Source organism: Antechinus flavipes, chromosome 2 (genome assembly GCF_016432865.1).
Source record: "Antechinus flavipes isolate AdamAnt ecotype Samford, QLD, Australia chromosome 2, AdamAnt_v2, whole genome shotgun sequence".
Classification (NCBI taxonomy): Eukaryota; Metazoa; Chordata; class Mammalia; order Dasyuromorphia; family Dasyuridae; genus Antechinus; species Antechinus flavipes.
Genome location: NC_067399.1, coordinates 575,718,648 through 575,737,391, shown reverse-complemented (window position 1 = coordinate 575,737,391; position 18,744 = coordinate 575,718,648). Strand labels below are relative to the sequence as shown.

The 18,744-nt window shown below is 35.4% G+C and overlaps 1 protein-coding gene across 1 annotated transcript in view; it reads left to right on the top strand.

The window, feature by feature from the left end:
* Positions 1-18,744, top strand: part of EFL1 (elongation factor like GTPase 1) — a 208,710-nt gene that overhangs the window by 64,947 nt on the left and 125,019 nt on the right. Inside the window, exons 13-15 of the mRNA XM_051981171.1 lie at positions 2,203-2,354; positions 3,682-3,857; positions 7,828-7,966. Coding sequence (XP_051837131.1) covers positions 2,203-2,354; positions 3,682-3,857; positions 7,828-7,966 — 467 coding nt within the window. The remainder of the gene's footprint in view (positions 1-2,202; positions 2,355-3,681; positions 3,858-7,827; positions 7,967-18,744) is intronic.

The window sequence follows — 18,744 nt, the reverse complement described above, 5'->3', positions numbered from 1 at the left end:
CAGCACTGCTACCCTTACCCCTCAAAGTACACAATTGTAGTAATTGAGGTAGGAGGTAAGGAGTGCCTGCACTAAAGTGATAATAGAGTAGAGAAGAAGGAATCTCTGAGAAACATCGCAAGGGTGAATAGCAGATTTTCCAAAAGCTTGGATGTGGCAGGCAAGGGATAGTGAGGAATATAAAATGTTTCCTAGGTTGTAAGCCTGAGGGATGGAAGGAAGGTCAAGCTTTCTACAGTAATAGAAAAGGTCCATATGTGTGGAGATTTAGGGAGAATGATAATGAGCTCTGTTTTGGACATGGTAAATAAGTCAAAATGTCTGAAAGGTTTTTGGAAATGTGAGATTGGAAGTCAGCAGAGAGATTGGGACAGGGTAGATAGATTTAAGAATCAGCAGCAGAGAAATGGCAGTTAAATCTGTGAGAACTGATGAGTTCACCAAGTGAAGTTTTCTAATGGGAGAATAAGGTCTATAGGGACAACTGTGGTTAGATTGTGTGATCTGGAGGATCGTGCAGCAAAGGAGACAGAAATGGAGTGGTCAGATAGATGGGAGAAAAGCCAGGAGAGGGGTGTCCTGAAAATTTAGAGAGAAGAGAGGTTCCAAGAAGCAGAAATAATCCACAGTGTCAAAGTCTCCAGAGAAGTCAAGGAGAATTAGTTTGAGAAAATCCATTGGCTTTGGCACTACAGGAATAATGAATAACTCTGGAAAAAGCAATTTCTGTGTAACGATAATGTCGGAAGCCAAATTTTAAGGGGTTAAGAGAAAGTAAGAGGAAAAAAAAGTGGAGGCACTTCTTGTGGACTGACTTTTTGAATAGCTGAGCTACAAAAGGTAGAAGAGATAATAGTTGGCAGGGAAAGGTGAAGTAAGGTTTTTTCAAGATAGGGAAGAGAAACAGTTCAAACTTTTCTTGCCATATTTTCACATTCCCTTTTGTATTATAGTTATTTGTGTTATTTGTGTACTTGTCAGATCTCTTTTTATAAATTTTAAGCTCTGCAAGGTGGCATATTTTATTTTTCCTTTTATTCCATTTTGGATCTAGCACACAGACTTATACATTTTAGGAACTCAAGAAATATCTTTTAATTGAATTTAGTTAGCTTATGATAATTTTAATTTGCCCTTTGAGTTCTACGACCCCCTAATCTTGGCTTGACTTCTCCTTATATTCTCATGATACAGCTAAACATGAAGATTTTTTCTTTTTTTCTTAATTTTTTGAATGGATGAGGAAATATGAAAATCAAGTTACTTATACTAAAATTATTTCCCTATAGATTGCTGATGATAATAATAGCTTATATTTATCCAGATCTTCAATATTTTTATGAACTGCTTTCCTTGACAATCACATGGAAGGTAGGTGGGTTGTATAACTGTTATTATTATCCCCATTTTATAGGTGATGGTGGTGTATGCCAAGTCATACAAATGGCTACTGTCAAAGCCATCAAGATTCTAACCCAGACCTGATTCTAAATCTAAGGTTCTTTTCCAGCAAATCACACAGTGCCTCTTTGGTACCCTCTAGAACAGTGGTTCTCAAACTTTTGTTTTCAGTATCTTTATCCCGTTAAAAATTATTGAGGATCTCTCCAAAGAGTTTTGTTTTCAGTATTTTTATCCTATTAAAAATTATTGAGGATCTCTCCAAAGAGTTTTTGTTTATCTGGATTATATTTATAGACATTTACCATATTGGAAATAAAAACTATTTTTGAATTTGTATACCCTCTAAAAGGGTTTCAGAGATCCCCAGGATTCTCTAGATCATACTTTGAGAACCACCGCTCTAGAAGGTTCTTTGTCCTCCATGAAGGCTCTTCTTGGGCCCTAAGAAACTTACTTAATACTTTGTCTAAACCTTAAGTGGGATCAGGAGCTAGAGAGAATGCCCTTGTAGATGCTATCCAGGAGCAAATGGTTCTGGGAATCAGGTAGCTACTACATCAAATTCCAAACACTTACAGGGACAAAAAAGCCTAAGAATTTTTGAGATGAGTTGATAATTCTCCATACTTCAACTTCTGCTGAGGTGGTATATCATTAACGAAATAGTTACTTTAACGAAATAAATAACTAGGATTTAGCCTATCTCACCATGCTATAGTAATAATTGTTATTTCTTTGACTGAATTTAATAGAAATCCAAATGTTTCCAAATGTTAACAATTTTGTAATGTTGTGCAGGCCTCTGACTCCAGAAGAAATTGCTCAAAGGCGAGAGTGTGCAAGACGAAGGCATGCAGAAAAGCTGGCTGCTGCTCAGGGACAAGTGCCATTGGAACCAACCCTTGTTGGAAATGCGTCTGAAATCTGTCCAAAGAAAGAAGAGACACAAAGTATTGTTGTTGTTGTTGTTGTATTTATTCCATATTTAAGAGGATTTGTGGGATAGCTCATAATTTGAAAAGCTTTATTTGAAAATAAAGTAGCCCTTCCATCCAGCCTCTAGTAAAGATGTATTTTGGTTATGGCGGTGGCCCTGGGCTCCTAAAAGTCATATGAGTGAGGCTCAAGATTTGGCATGTTGTATTCAGTAAGAATGGTTTTGAGTACTTTTCTAGAGAGGGACATAGCAGGCCATACATCAGCTCCCCATAATTCAGAGAGATATATCATCAGAAGACTGATACAATAAGCTGGTGTACTTTTACAGCCACAACAATTCAGAAAGAACGCCTGCTGAGGCACAGAGGGCTTGCAACCCATATGGAGAAAATATTCTTACCATTGACATGGCAGTTCCTTAAAATATTGCAGTGCATAGTATTTCACTTTTTTTTTTTTCCTGAAGCGATTGGGGTTAAGTGACTTGCTCAGGGTCACACAGCCAGGAAGTGTTAAGTGTCTGTAGGGAGTGTTAAGTGTCTGAGGACAAATTTAAACTGAAGTCCTCCTGACTTCAGGGCTGGTGCTCTATCCACTGTGCCACCTAGCTGCCCCTGTATTTCACAATTTTAAAGAAGTCTTATATATACTATCTCATTTGAGCCTGACAATCCCATATGAGTTTTGGCCTCATCTTGGAGATGAAAAAACTGAGGCTTTGCAAGAGAAGATAATCTATTTAAGTCACATAATTAATGTAAGTTTTGGAGCCAGGATTCCTGAGTTCAGTGGTCTTACCATAAACTACCCTGGCTCTCTTCATTTATGTATGACCACAGTATGTGTTTAAGAAGTAAAAGGCATGCTCTTGACTTGTGGGGCGTTGCTAATAGGCTGTCAACACTAACCCCACTTCATAGGCAAGGATGGGATTTCTTACATCATTTTAAAAGCATGTGTTCCTGTCTGATATCATGTGGGACTTCAAACTTAGATCATCTTTTGTCTCTCTTACTCATGTCAGGCTCTTTCCCCGCCAAATTTTCTTCTCCTTTTCCTTAACATTTCTTCTCTGGGGATGGCTAAATAGTGCAGTGGATAGAGCATCTTCCCTGGAGTCAAGAGGACCTGAATTCAAAGCTGGCCTTAGATAGTTTACTCTTAACTAGGTGTGTGACTGTGGGCAAGTCCTTTGATCCTGATTATCTCATCAATACACCCCAAGAAACCAAAAACATTTCTTCCCTGATAGTTGATCAAAATGTATAGAATTACTATTTTCTTTTGTTTTTCTCCTTGATGATAAAAATATTTTATATCTATTTTTCTTTTAATTAGATGATGAGCAGCTAACCAGTCCAGCTGAGAATATCACCTTAAAACCTGTGATACAGGAAGCAGAAGACAAAGATTATTTCATTGCTTTTGCTCGGGTGTTTAGTGGTGTGGCTCGAAAAGGACAGAAAATTTTTGTCTTAGGACCTAAATATGATCCTGCTGAATTTTTGCAAAGGGTAAGAATTGGAGCTAAATTTTTATCCTATTGTGTGGTCCTTTTTCTTTCCAAATATCTCAGATTGGTTTGGGGCCTGCTAAGAGTTGAGATCCATATTGTTTTTAGTTTGGAAATGGGTACCATTATCAACGAGTGGGCCTTTGACAGGTTGGCCTCCACTTCAAATCAATATTTTCTTTTGTAACTTTGACTTAGATTTGGTAGTATTACTTATATCTCTTTGTTAGTCCTGTTGGAATAGTCATATGATAGGCAATTGCAATTTTGTATTTAAATCTAAGGCTCTTTAGCACTGAACTCTAGATTTTTTTTTTTTTTTTGCAGAAAAGCACCTTTTGAACAAATTAATAGCTAAACCCATTGTTATTCTAGGACTATAAGATATGGCAAAATGCATAAAAACACTTTGGTATACTGGGACTAAGGCAACTCAAAACTGGCATTTTGAAGCCATGGCAAGACAACTGACAATGGTTGCATACCATGGAGTTTGAATTAGATAGGGCTCTATCACTGAATGGACATCGTGGGATCTGAGAACAAGAAGGGTAGAGAAAAACACAATATAATTGTACTTTTGAAAATTAATCTATATGTCTTATTTGCAACTAGATAGGCAATGAGTAAGGAATAAGCCTTACTTCTGACTCACACACAGAAGAGACTATGAAAGAAGCAGAAATAGCAAGCTCAAATCATTGTCAAACTACTTTGAGGTTGAGCAAAGGTTCTGGATCATCCAGATAATTTCATAAATTTCCTTTTAAGTTAGGGACTGATTACTGGGAATAACTCAGCATTCCAAGGTCGGTAGGACAGCATTAGTAAAGGAATGTGGGAGGATGGAGGTAGCAATTTAATGTGGGTCCTGACAATAACTTTAACTTTATTTTTATATCAAAAACACTTTATCCATATTAGTTTAATTTACCTATCTCTGAAATAATAAGATAAATTTGAGGACTTGTGTTTTCTACATACCCTGGTTTATCAAGAAGCACTTCAAATGTGTGTGTGATTATGGTTTTTGAATTGTTATATGTGGGATGATGAGATTTATGAAAACCCATTTGTGATTACCTTGATGGTTTGGTTTGCATATAAATTTTTTGATAAGATTGCAAATTTCTTATTATTAATAAGGTTCAAGTACTTCTTTTGAATCTTTTTTCACATTAATATTTGAAAGCTGGAAATTTGCCTAGATGACTAAGAGATTTTTTATTTATTTAAAAATCTTGATCAGATGTTACAAAGATTATGGTCACTTCAAATCACCCCTAGTGTTATAACTCCTTATAACTTTGGTAATGTTACCATCGATATCTGCTTGACTTATTAAATTAATTATTTTTGGAAATTCAGATAAGGGTAATTGAAGTTTGTATGGTCCATATAGTAGAAAAATAAAATTAATTATCCCCACTCTTTTAACTAGCAGAATGATAATCCTAAATTACAGATCTGACTCCAACCCTAAGCAAAATGTCTATAGTAAGCCCTCGTTGTCAACCTTTGTTGACTGACTCACTCTTCCACTCAAGAAATTTTATGGCTCCCTTTTACTTCCAGGATCAAATAAAAATTCATGTTTGGCATTTTAAGTATATTTATAGTTTTACTCCAACTAATCCTTCTAGGCTGATTGTACATTATTCTCAGTTGTGCAGTCTACTGACCTCCATGCTGTTATACAGACTGTTTTCCCATACCTGTAATGCTTTTTCTTCTTACCTTTACCTTATAAAACCCTTAGGTCCAAGGACCAACTCACTTTTTGCAAGATCTTTTTTGATTCAGTCAATTGTTAGTTCCTACTTTAGTTTTTTCCTTCTCTAATCCATTCTAATCCATGCAAATTATGTATTCATTTTGGTAGCTGGCCCATAGTAAGTATTTGAGAGATATATTTTAATTAAATCAGTTTAACCTTTTCAGATTCATCATACTCTTAATCCTGTGTTTAGCTTCTTTGGACCCCCATCCATAGAAGCAGTACACATAAGTGTAGGTTGCCTTGTTGGTTTGACCTCTTTATGTACAAAGTCATCCTATATATGTGTATGGTTACAAAAACATCAAGTCAACAAGCTTTTTTAAAGCTTTTACATGTGCCAGGCAGTGTGCTGAGGATTCAGAGAAAGGCAAAAATAATCTCTGGTCTCAGTGAGTTTATATTCTAATGGGAGAGACAACATATAATAACCAAGTACTATAAATTAAATACCTAGTAGATGGAAGATAAGAAGAATGAAAAAGTTCAGAAACAGTTTCTGGGTAAATAATAATTCATTCATTAATTAGGCTAATAATAATTAATAAATTGATGGTCAGTGGTTTTTTCCCTGTAATCAAAGACAAAACTATGGGGATCACTGAATGCTTAAATATCTTTGGAAAAGGAGGTACACCTGAAAGGAGAAAACCAACTCTGATTGTTGAATAATTAATGAGGGATGGACTTTAAGATGGGAAGATGGACAGAAAGCCTTCAGTTTCTTCTGCTGAGAACCATGGCTTGATCATGTAGCTCAGCTGCCTCTAGCAGTCTGGACAAAGGAATCCATCTCTATCCAGATCTGGCTGATTTTTTCTGTGATCTGAATTACCCTAGAGCCCAGTAGAGGAGTGCAAGGATATAGACTTGATGCTTTAGTGTTGCAATTCACCTTGATTAATGGATTTGGACAATCTCATGTTTTAGCAATGTCAAAGACTGGCTGGCTTACAGGGGTGGTCTCTGAATGAGGACATAGGGAGGAAAAGCTTCAACCCTAATTTAATAATTGGTTATTGATATAATAATAATAATTTCTCTCAAGGGCTGGAGAAGGGGATCAACCAACCAAGCCACATATGGTTGCTGTGCTTGTGGCTCGACTCCATATAGGGAGATAAATAGTTTTTCTGTATTATATTATTTTTCTATTTTGATATTTTGGGTGTTGCTTTCTACCTCCCATAATCCTTGTAATAGGATTGCTTACCTACATAGTAAACCTTTGGGATTCCTCTTTCCTGGACAGATAGGGATAGAGTACTTTATGAACTTGCAGTCAGGAAGATCTGAGTTCAAATTCTGCCTCCAATGTTTACTGGTTGCATAATCCTGATCAAGATATTTAATCTATGTTTTGCACAGTTTCATTACCTGTAAAATGGGGATAATTATAGCATCTATCTCCTAGGGATGTTTTGAGGTTTTATCCTCAAATAGATAACATTTGAAAAGTGCTTTGCAAAGCCTTTATAATTCTTAAGAATCTTCTAGATTAATAGCTCCAGATTTTCTGACTTTAGCCATCAGGGTTGGCCCAACATCAACCTCAAAATCATGATCTCATATGGAGTTTTTTATTTGCAACTTCCATCTAGTCACTTCCCTTCTCAGAATCCTTTAACAGTTCCTAATATTTTCTTAGCTTGGGCTTGAGGTCCTCTGAGGATTCTACTGTCCTTTCTAATCTTACATCTCATTATCCAAAACCTTTTTCTCTGCTTTGGCCAGAATGGCATACTAACTTTTCATGGGATATACTTTGTGTATCTTGCAGTATCACTTTGCCCAGACTTTTACCTTGCTGTAAGACTGAACTTTTTCCTCCTATTCATCTGAGTCCTCTTCATGCTTTATGATATTTTCATATCTCCATTATAGATCTTTCCTTTTACCATCTACTCCTTCCAGGCCATAGTGATCCTTTCTATACTCATATCATGTTAGTTATCTTTTTATGTGAATGCATTTTGTCTTCCCAAATCTATTAAAATCCCTTTTATAAAATCCCTTTTAGGGACCTTTTATAATGATCTTTTTATATTACATATTACTTCTAGCACAATACTTTGCACATGATATGTTTGTATAAATTTTGTTGTTTGATTGGAATATGTACATTTTACCTTTTATGGAAATCATTCTTACTTCATAAAATGTCTGTTGACCATCAGTCATTCTCTTTGACCAGGTACCTTTAGGCTTTTCGGCTTCTTCAGATGATCTTCCATCAGTTCCCCATATGGCTTGTTGTACTTTGGAAAACCTCTACCTTCTGATGGGAAGGGAACTAGAGGATCTTCAGGAAGTACCTCCAGGCAATGTTCTAGGTAAGACAGTGCTTTTAATTTCTCTAATTTAGCATATAAGCACGTAATATGTTTGAACATGTAAAAAAATTTTTCTGTAGGGTAGTTCTCCTTCCTTATACTGCCATTACTCTGTTTTCTATGGATTCCAGCTTCTTTTCAGTGGAATGGACAGCCTTTAGAATACCTGAATTGCCTGAAAATATTACTTAATGGTCCATTTAAATTATTTTCTTTTTCTCTTTGATCACCATTTACTTTTCTGACATTTCTTCTTTACCTGTGGCTAAAATTATCCATCAGTTTCTATGAGTTTTCTTCCATATTACTTAAATGAGAAATGTCTAGTTATTCAATACTTCTTTCCTGCTCATGATTTGTGTATTCACATTTAAAATTATAAATGAAATATTGTTTTCCATAAAAATTTCTTAATGTGAACTTGATAGATTTAGATTTTCAGGTTCTCCTTACTCACCTTCATTGCAAATCAAATCTGCTGAAGGTAATTTCTTTAGTAGGTCTTTGTCCAGAACCTTTGTTAAATTATAGAGCCCTTTACTATAAATTACAGTCTATTGATCTTGAGATGCCCTTTAGTGTCAGTAGATATTTGTCTGAATCTTAGAAAAACTAGTTTAGAAAAAAATGATTTTAGGTGCATAAATACACACCTCCTTATGAAATAAAGCACATAACAAGCACAATTACCTAGTTTGCTTATGGATCCATGTCTTTTCCATGATTTTGAAGCCTGCTTTTGAGTACTTACGTGATTTCATGGACAGCTGTTGCTAACAAACTACTGGGTATTGAAAACATAATTAGAAATAAAATAGAAAGCATTATTCTGCTCTTGTACAAAACTATAAAAATTTTGCATCTGTAAAGCTTCTTATTGTTGCAACCACAGGTTAATGCAGATAAAATAGAACTGGAGAAAGTTAATAATGGTAATTTAAAGAAGCAAGTGGATGGCTGACCTGAATGTGAGGACAGTATAATAAAGATTTTTTTCTTTTACTTTGGAAAGTAAAAAATTGAAGCTTAAGTATTTGGAATCATGAATGAAAAAGATTAGCTAGGTGAACATAGACTGTTTTTGTCATATTATCAGTACTTGCATGAACCCCTGATATTAAGATCCAAATAGACAGTGCAGTTTGGTGAAACCACAAACTGGGTTCAAGTCTAGTTTCTTCTAGTAACCAGCTGAATGACCATGAACAAATCCTTTCACTGGCTTGAACCCTAGTTTCCCAATCTATAAAATGAAAGAGATAAGCTAAGTAATAATGTTTGTGGTACCTTACAGCTCTAGTGTTCTGTGAGACTCTCTGAGCTTCAGAGAAATAATTTTACTCTAAGTAAGATAGAATCAAAGATGATTTCTCCCTGCCTAGGGTATTTTTGAAGTATTTTAAAAAAAAAAAAAACCCTAAAACAGGTTTGTTTATGTATTTATTTAGTAGTTGTTCAGAGTTCTTCAGTCATTGTCACCAAAACATATTGAATAGATGGTGTCTCTTCAAACCTGTGAGTTACTTAGATAGACCATTTCACTTGTTCACTGAAGAGCACATAGTGATTAAGAAAGTTTGCCACATGTGCAGTAGTTGTGATAGTAGCAGCCATATCTGAAGCAGGTCACAGAGTTACCTAACAGAAAGCAAATTTCCAAATTTAGGAATAAGTTCAGTTTAGGGCTGAAAAGCAGGCCGTGTATTCTGGCATATTATGAGGTGGAAGGGGATAGAGTGACCTAGAAGAGAGACAGCAACAACTCAAAATAATGAATGCTGGGATGCCAGCCAATAATATGTTGGAGCAAATTTTATTGATACCAGATGTGTTAGCATAGTTTTATCCACTTAAAAATTCTTTATCTTTTCACATGTGGATATGAAATGGAAAGGAGTCAGCTCATAAGTTGGCTAAATTTGGCCTAAAAATACTTTATTAATCATAGATTTTTTTTTTTGTTTTCTATTTCTTTTTTACCACGAATATGGTAGGAACACATTTCACAAGTTAAGCTGTAGGGGGTCTTATTGTGATTTGGACAGACCCAAAAACTCTACCTCCCTTTCCTCTCATTAATTAACATTGTAAAAGGTACCAATTCACTTTTAAAAATGCAAAAACTTTCAGAATAAGATTGCTATAACCATTATCCATATGTTTCTCATCAAAAAAATGGTATACGACATCAGATTTATCCATCCCAGATGTAAATTTTTGTTGGAAGAAAAAAAAGAAAACATTATATAACTTGAACAATTCTACATTTTATAGACAAGAAACAAAGCAGAAATTTCTTTGGCTTTTGAGAAATAGGGATTCACATTTGGTTTCTGCTAAATTCACTTGAAGATCTTGTAATGATTGATTAGAATACAATAGTTTTTTGTGATCTGAAAACAGTCAATTGACATTTTGACTTTACCTGCTTGCTTTCTACATTTGTGTGGTTAAAGATGAGGGCATAGAAGAGGGCAGTGGGTTTCTACTAGCCTTGATACTAGCCTTTTGTTATACATGGGGATGAACATCTCTAAAAATATAAGTTTGCTATTGCCTTTTATTAAAATGTATGGGAAATTAAATTAGATTTCCAAATCTTGAGCTTTTTCACAGAAACTTTTCAGATCTGTTCCAGATGGTTAAATTGCCTTTAAAAGTTCTTGAAGAAATATTCTCAGAAGCAACATGATATCTTTCTTTTTCACTGTAACATCAAGAAAATAATAAATATTAATAAGTTCTCTTCTGAACTTATTTTGCTTAAGTTCTGATTAGTCACTGGGTCAATAGAAAGTCATGGTATTTTGATTGAACTAACTCTGTGAAATATTGGTCAAATAGTATGATTGAAGTCCAAGAAACTTTGAAAGAGTTTTGATTTAATATTTATTTTGAGAAAAATATAAATAATTTTATGGTTTTTATATTTTTAAAGTAACCTTTTATGTAAATAGTGATTAATTTTTCCCTTTATTCCAAACATTTCTCTTTGAATAGGATAGGAGAGGATTTGTTTTAGTTAGCTCCAAATGATATTTGGTTTTTGAATTATATTTTCATTTAAGAAAGTATTTAAAGTATTTAAAATATTCTGACATCTATTACTGCACTTATTTCTTAATCTTCCTTGATTCGGCCCTTATTGTTGAATTAAAAGAGTATATTTTTCCAAAAGAAACAATGTTCCTTGCTTCAAGCTAATAGCTGTACATCAGGAATTTTAGCAGCATTTGAATTGTTTCCATTCCAAACCTGTGTGAGGTAATTCCATCTATTTTCTCTCTTAGCATTAAGAATCTATAAACTAGGGGAAGATTATTTCTTTCTACTTAATTCATAGGTTAGATCAATTTAGCCAAAGTAAAATGGAAAGGATCCACAAATGTAGCAAATTTTTTTTTTTTATTTTAGACCAAAAAAAAAAGTGTTGGAATTTTTTTGCCTGAATAATATAAGTGTGCATGATCTTCTGCTTTGTTTTGGCTACATAGAATATTATTGTTATGAAGAAAATATTTACAATTCCACTTGTTTCAGAAAGTGGCTAGGCTGGCAAAATTATCTGTTAATTTGCATTTAGTCTTCTAAAGCTATTGTCTATGATCCTTCTTATCAAATGGCTTATAAGTCTTTACATTCACACAGCCTCATATAAGGTCATAGATGCTATGGACATATTATATGAGAACAGACGGGCTACCTGATCGGGAGAAGTGGCTGCAGAGTTCCCTTCTGCCCCCTCTCAGTCAGCTCCCCAAATACCGACTGCTCTGTATATTAAGCAGAGTGCACAGAGGGGTTGGCGAGACCAGCATACTGCCTAGGCAGAAAAAGCATAGTAGGGCTAGTGGAAAATGCAGTGTCATCGTGGCAAGTTTTAGTCTCTTCATGGTTTCTCTTCTTTGTTCTCGCTCAGGTTTGTTATGTTGCTCATGATTTTGTTCTGTTATTACTATGGTAGTTACTTTTCTTCTCCTCCCATTTGCTTTTTTTGTTTGTTTGTTTACTGCTAACTGGGACTGGTCTCTTTAAAGAACCACCAACTTCCAAACAGCCTTTGTTTCTTTCTTGCCTCTCTTGCTGTTCCATCACACACAATTTCTCCCTCATATGAATCCATGAACCATGTCACAAAAAGTACACCAGAGAGTTGTGGTCTGTCAGCTCCCCAAGCATTGAAAACACAGAAACAAACAAGCTGTTTAATTTACCTTTTCTTTGTAATCCTGTATGATATTTCTTTTCCTCTGGGTACCAAGGAAAGTAAAGCATGTAGTAGTTTCTTGATCATGAAGCTCTTGTATGAATCCAATCTGATTTCAGGTGAGGCTTAGAGGAATAGTAATAATAACCGTTGTTTACATATTAAAAGCCCTTTGACATCCATTTGCTCATATGATTCCTCATAACTTTGACTTGCATCTTAATAGATCTTTGACCCCATAATCCCATTATTGAGAATGTTCTAAGAATGTTAAAAAAGAAATAAAGCCACTAATAAAGGATTATAATAATGACATAAAACCCAAAACATTCCAGATTTCTAATAGTTGAAAAGAAATCAGTGTAATATTTCAGTACTTTCATTAGTGTGGCTAATCCCACAAGTAGTGCCTAACTGCTCTCTGATCATACCTGAGATAGTTTTCCTGAATTATTCAACTAAAATAGTTCATCATTTAGTGGTTGGTGAATTTCATGTTACAATGAAATGCCGGAGTAGGTTTTTAATGGAGGCAAACACAGCAAGGAAAAGAAATGTAAAGAAATCAAGAGACTAGGATGTTCTTTTTGCCATTATTTTAAAAGGAATATGTCTACACAAATACAAGGGGTAAATGGACAAAAAAACATTGCAATAGGACAAAGAAGGTTATAATTGATAAGTTGGTGGTGTAGTTACCTGTAGTATTTTTTTTTAATTTTTGGTTAATTACAAATCAAGTTTTGTAGATTTTGCTAACATCCATATTCAATTCTTAGTTTTTAAAATGAACCATTGTAAAGGATGAGGAGGAACCACTGCAAAATAACTACATTTCATAGTATATGTATATTTTTTCTTCATTCTAAAGGATAAAAGTCTTTTGTAGCCCCTAGTAACTGAATAGAGATCAGCTTTGTCAGTAGGGAGCTGGATTAGCTGAGATTAACAGTGCCTATAATAACAATATATCCAAAAAAAAAAAAAAGTCACTTTTACATAGTACTTTATCGTTAACAAAGTGATTTCCTCACAGCAGGTCAGTGTGATAGATCTTATAAATATTATAATTCCTGTTTTACAGAAGAAGAAATTGAGGAAACTCATGTGGGTATTAGTATCTTTGGTTTTCAGAGGAATAAACTGAGTTTTAGAAATTTTAGGTTCCATTTCTTTCCCTCTTGAGGACACTAGGGAAAGCAAAGAATGACAGCAGTCTGCATCTTTTCGAGGTCACCTAGCTAATAACTGTAAAAAGTGATGCTCAAATTAAGATTTTCCAAATTCACATTTAATGTCTTTTATTCAAAGGTAACAGCAGAACTATGTGTCTTCAGCTTTTTGATGTTCATAGTGTTATTCCTAATCATTAAATTGTAGCATATATGAAATCAGAGTTTTGTTTGGAGCAGCCACAAAGCTCTTGAGTGTAGTATGCCTAGGAATTTATGGGCTTGTGAAGCTATACTAGTGAATGAACAAAATAAAATTCTGTATTAGATAGGGAAAAACTTAAGCAAGATAATTTATTGTAACAACATAAATATAAAATAATAAATATCTACTTAGGATGATGGGAGGAAAAAAATTTTTTTAAATAACTTTTATTGATAGAATGCATGCCAGGGTAATTTTTTACAGCATTATCCCTTGCATTCACTTCTGTTCCGATTTTTCCCCTCCCTCCCTCCACCCCTTCTCCCAGATGGCAAGCAGTCCTTTACATGTTGAATGGGTTGCAGTATATCCTAGATACAATATATGTGTGCAGAACCGAACAGTTTTCTTGTTGCACAGGGAGAATTGAATTCAGAAGGTATAAATAACCCGGGAAGAAAAACAAAAATACAAGCAGTTTATATTCATTTCCCAGTGTTCTTTCTCTGGGTGTAGCTGCTTCAGTCCATCTTTGATCAATTAAGGCTCTCTTTATCGAAGAGATCGACTTCCATCAGAATACATCCTCAAACAGTATCGTTGTTGAGGTATATAATGATCTCCTGGTTCTGCTCATTTCACTCAGCTTCAGTTCATGTAAGTCTCGCCAGTCCTCTCTGTATTCATCCTGCTGGTCATTCCTTACAGAACAATAATATTCCATAACATTCATATACCACAATTTACTCAACCATTCTCCAATTGATGGGCATCCATTCATTTTCCAGCTTCTAGCCACTACAAACAGGGCTGCCACAAACATTTTGGCACATAAAGGTCCCTTTCCCTTCTTTAGTATCTCTTTGGGGTATAAGCCCAGTAGTAACACTGCTGGATCAAAGGGTATGCACAGTTTGATAACTTTTTGAGCATAGTTCCAAATTGCTCTCCAGAATGGCTGGATGTGTTCACAATTCCACCAACAATGTATCAGTGTCCCTGTTTTCCCACGTCCCCTCCAACATTCCCCATTATCTTTCCCTGTCATTCTAGCCAATCTGACAGGCATGTAGTGGTATCTCAGAGTTGTCTTAATTTGCATTTCTCTGATTAATAATGATTTGGAGCATATTTCCATATGTCTATAAATAGTTTCAATTTCTTCATCTGAGAATTGTCTGTTCATATCCTTTGACCATTTATCAATTGGAGAATGGTTTGATTTCTTATAGATTAGAGTCAATTCTCTATATATTTTGGAAATGAGGCCTTTATCAGAACCTTTGATTGTAAAAATGTTTTCCCAGTTTATTGTTTCCATTCTAATCTTGTTTGCATTTGTTTTGTTTGTACAAAAACTTTTCAATTTGATATAATCAAAATTTTCTATGTTGTGGTCAATAGTGATCTCTAGTTCTTCTTTGGTCATAAATTCCTCGATGGGAGGAAAAATTGAAGGGAAGAGTTGGAAAATAGAAATATCAAAGGAAAAAAATTAACAAGATTTGATGATTGATTGAATATGGAAGGGCAATAAGCAGTGACACCCCAGCAGAATTTTTCTTTGCAACTATTTACATTTGAATATATAAATGTTATTATATGTAACATCTATAACAACTTATTAATATTTGATTTTCCTTTTTCTATACATCTCTGTTTTATGTATATAATTCTACTTTTATATAAATTGTTCTGTTTTTATTAATGACACTATTGTCCTCCTAGTCAAGCATCCAAATTCATTATCTGAAAGTCTCCCTTCACTCCTTCCTTATTCCTATCTCCTCAGTTCTACTTCCATAGTATTTCTCCCAATTTCCCCTTTTCTCTACACAAGCACTTTATCCTATCTATTTCTCATCTGAACAAACTAGACTACTAGCTGTTTCCAAAGGCAATAGTCCACAATCTCCTGCTTCCATATATTTATAAAAACCATCTCCTTCACCTCTTAGAATCCTGAACTTCCTTCCAAGTCTTAGGGAAGAGTTCCTTTTTCCTGAAGTCATCCTTGCTTTCTTTACCATACATGCCCTTCTAACCCAAGTTATTAATATTCTCTTTATCCTCATATTACTTTGCATTTTTTATCTGTGCCTATCTTTTTTTTTTCCTCAATAGTATTTTATTTTCCCAAACACATACAAAGATAGCTTTTAACATTCATCTCTGCAAAACCTTGTGCTCCAAATTTCTTTTTCTTCCTTCTCTATATCCCCTGTCCCCAGGACAGCAAGCAATCCAATATAGGTTAAATATATGCAATCCTTTTAAACATATTTCCATGTTTATCATGTTGTGCAAGAAAAATCAGACTGAAAGAGGAAAAAACCATGAGAAAGAAAAAGCAAGCCTACAAAAAAAAGGTGAAAACACTATGTTATGATCCACATTCAGTCCCTATAATTCTCTCTCTGGATGCAAATGGCTCTCTCCATCACAAATCTATTAAAATTGCCTTGAATCACCTCATTGTTGAAAAGATCTGCATCCATCAATCATCACATAAACTTGTTGCTGTGAACCATGATCTCCTGGTTCTGCTCCTTTCACTCAGCATTAGTTCATGTAAGTCTGTCCAGGCTTTTCTGAGGTCAGCTTGCTTATCACTTCTCACAGAATAACATTCCATTACATTCATATGCCATAACTTACTCAGCCTTCCCCAGCTGATAAGCAACATCCACTTAGTTTCTAGCTCCTCCCCTCTACAAAAAGAGCTGCTATGAACACCTTTGCACATGTGGGTTATCCTTCCTCCTCCACAACCTTCCTGGGAGGCAGACCAGCCTTGATGCTCTTGGAGCAAAGTTCATGTACTGTTCTATAGCCCTTTGGTCATAGCTCCAGACTACTCCCTGGAATAGCCAGACCACTTCACAACTCCCCTACAATGCAACACTATCCCAATTTTCTAACATCTCCTCCAACATCTACCATCATCTTTTTCTGTCATTCTATATATTAGTGCATCAAGTGGTATCCTAGAGTTGTCTTAATTAGTTTCTTTCATCAGTAGTGATTCAAAGCACCTTTCCACATGACTAGAAATGGCCTCAATTTCTTTATCCAAAAATTGTCTGTTCATATTCCCCAACCATCTATAAATTGGGCAACAATCTGCTTTCCTAGAAATTTGAGTCAGTTCTCCATATATTTTAGAAATGAGGCCTTCATTAGAAACATTAGCCACAAAAATTGTTTTCCTTTCTTCTTCCCTTCCAATCCTAGCTGCATTGGTTCTGCCTGTACAAAAAACGTTTAATTAAATGTAATCAAAATTATCCATTCTGTACCTCACAATGTTCTCCATTTCTCCCCTGGTCATAAATTCTTCCTTTCTCCACAGATGTGACAGGTAGACTATCACTTGCTCTACTAATTTGCTTATAGTATCACCCTTCCCCTCCACCCCCCTACCCCGTCTAAATATGAACCCATTTTGACCCCATCCTGGCACAGGGTGCCAGAAACTGGCCAATACTTAACCTCTGTCACATTATTTTCTGTGGTGATCTTGTTCTTCTCAGCCAGGTGATAAAAGTTCAGATCTTTTATTGTCTCTAATATAGCCCGGTTAGCTTAGAGCCCGCCGAATATCTCCAAATCCAAGGGTTTTGTCCTTCAGCCTCTGCCTCTGCTTTCTTCAGCCTCCAGCCAGCACAGAGATGGAATGAATCTCTTGTCTCCTTCACTTGGGGCTCGGCTAGCTTTCTGGTGAGTCTTTCAGACCAGCTTGGTCTCAGTGGGGGAAGTGCAGGAGCCCAGCCACCTACCACAGTGGTGTGAGATGAAGATGAATCTGGTTGTCCGCTGAACTCTCCACTTGTAGCTTCTTCCTCTGAAAACTCTTCTTCTGCCACCAGCCAGCCAAGTGGAAAATATTCTTCTTGCCTCCGAGAGAGGGCTTCTGGTGTAATTCCGCTGAATTCTCCCAAAGTGCTCTGTGTCTGCACCAGAGTGCTCCTCTCCAATCCAGTTGAACTCTCTTCTGCCACCAAATGGAAAATATTCTGGAATAGATCTCTCATCACTGGCCTTATATCTGACTCTTCTGAGAGAATGGGATTATGGGTTTTCTCCCATAGTGCTCTCTGGCCCTAAGAGCTTTAAGGGAGGTGTGAATTCTTTGTAACAAAGTTACAAAGTTTACTTTGTGAATCTGGCAAACTTGTGAACTCTGATGAGTAAAGGTGTAAACACAAGCATTATACTAATTAATTCTACTTAGTACCTTGTTTCAGGTTCTGGCCCAAAACATTTTCTTGTAAGATCAGATAAACTCTAATTAGTTAGCAGTTTGTAAAGATTCCAACAATTTTCCAATTTTCCCAGCAATTTCTGTCAAACAGTGAGTTAGTGTACATCTTTTAACTCTACAGTATTTAAGCTCCTTGGGGGAGGAGATGGGAAGAACATAAAAATTGTTTTATTATTATATTTGTATCTCTAGCACCCAGCAGAATTCTGTATATATTTAATAAGTCCTGATTCAGCTGTTGGGCACATACATGTGGATACACATTTTTTCTATTTAGTAGTGATCAGGAAAGTTTTGAAGAATAGTAGGCTTTGATGAAAAGATTATGAATTTGGTTTCAAATAAGCCAGGTTTGGGGTAGTAGACCTAAATGGAAATAGTTCCTGAGAGTTAATGATATGAGGTTGTATCTCAGGAGAGAAGTCAGGACTGAACATGTTAATTTGGGGGTAATCTGGTGGTAGTGTTAACTGACTCTAAAACTGATAAAATATCAGAGAGAATAGATGGTATCAGATTTGGTTGGGGTTCCATACAAACTTTGTGAACTAGGTAGAAGGAAATATGAAGGAAACTAAGGCTCAGACCTCAAATTTTAGTTATATCAATACAATGGATTATTATTAGAATTAATTGCCTTTGGTGTGCCAACCATACTTGAAAAATGGCAAATGGTCTAGTATGAGCAGCATCAGGCTGGCTAGTGCTCTTATGCAAGCAGTATCAAAGAAAGCAAGTTACCAGCTGAAAAATGACTCTCCATTGTTTCCCTTTTTCATGCCTCCTCCCACTTTTAAAAAATAGTTTTCCTAGTGAACCCATCATAGGTGCTTTAATTGAAAACACTCAATAGATGTTGTAAGATATAGTGAATAATTATTTAAATATTCCATACTGAACAATAAGTGTTTTGTAGGTCATGTTTCATTT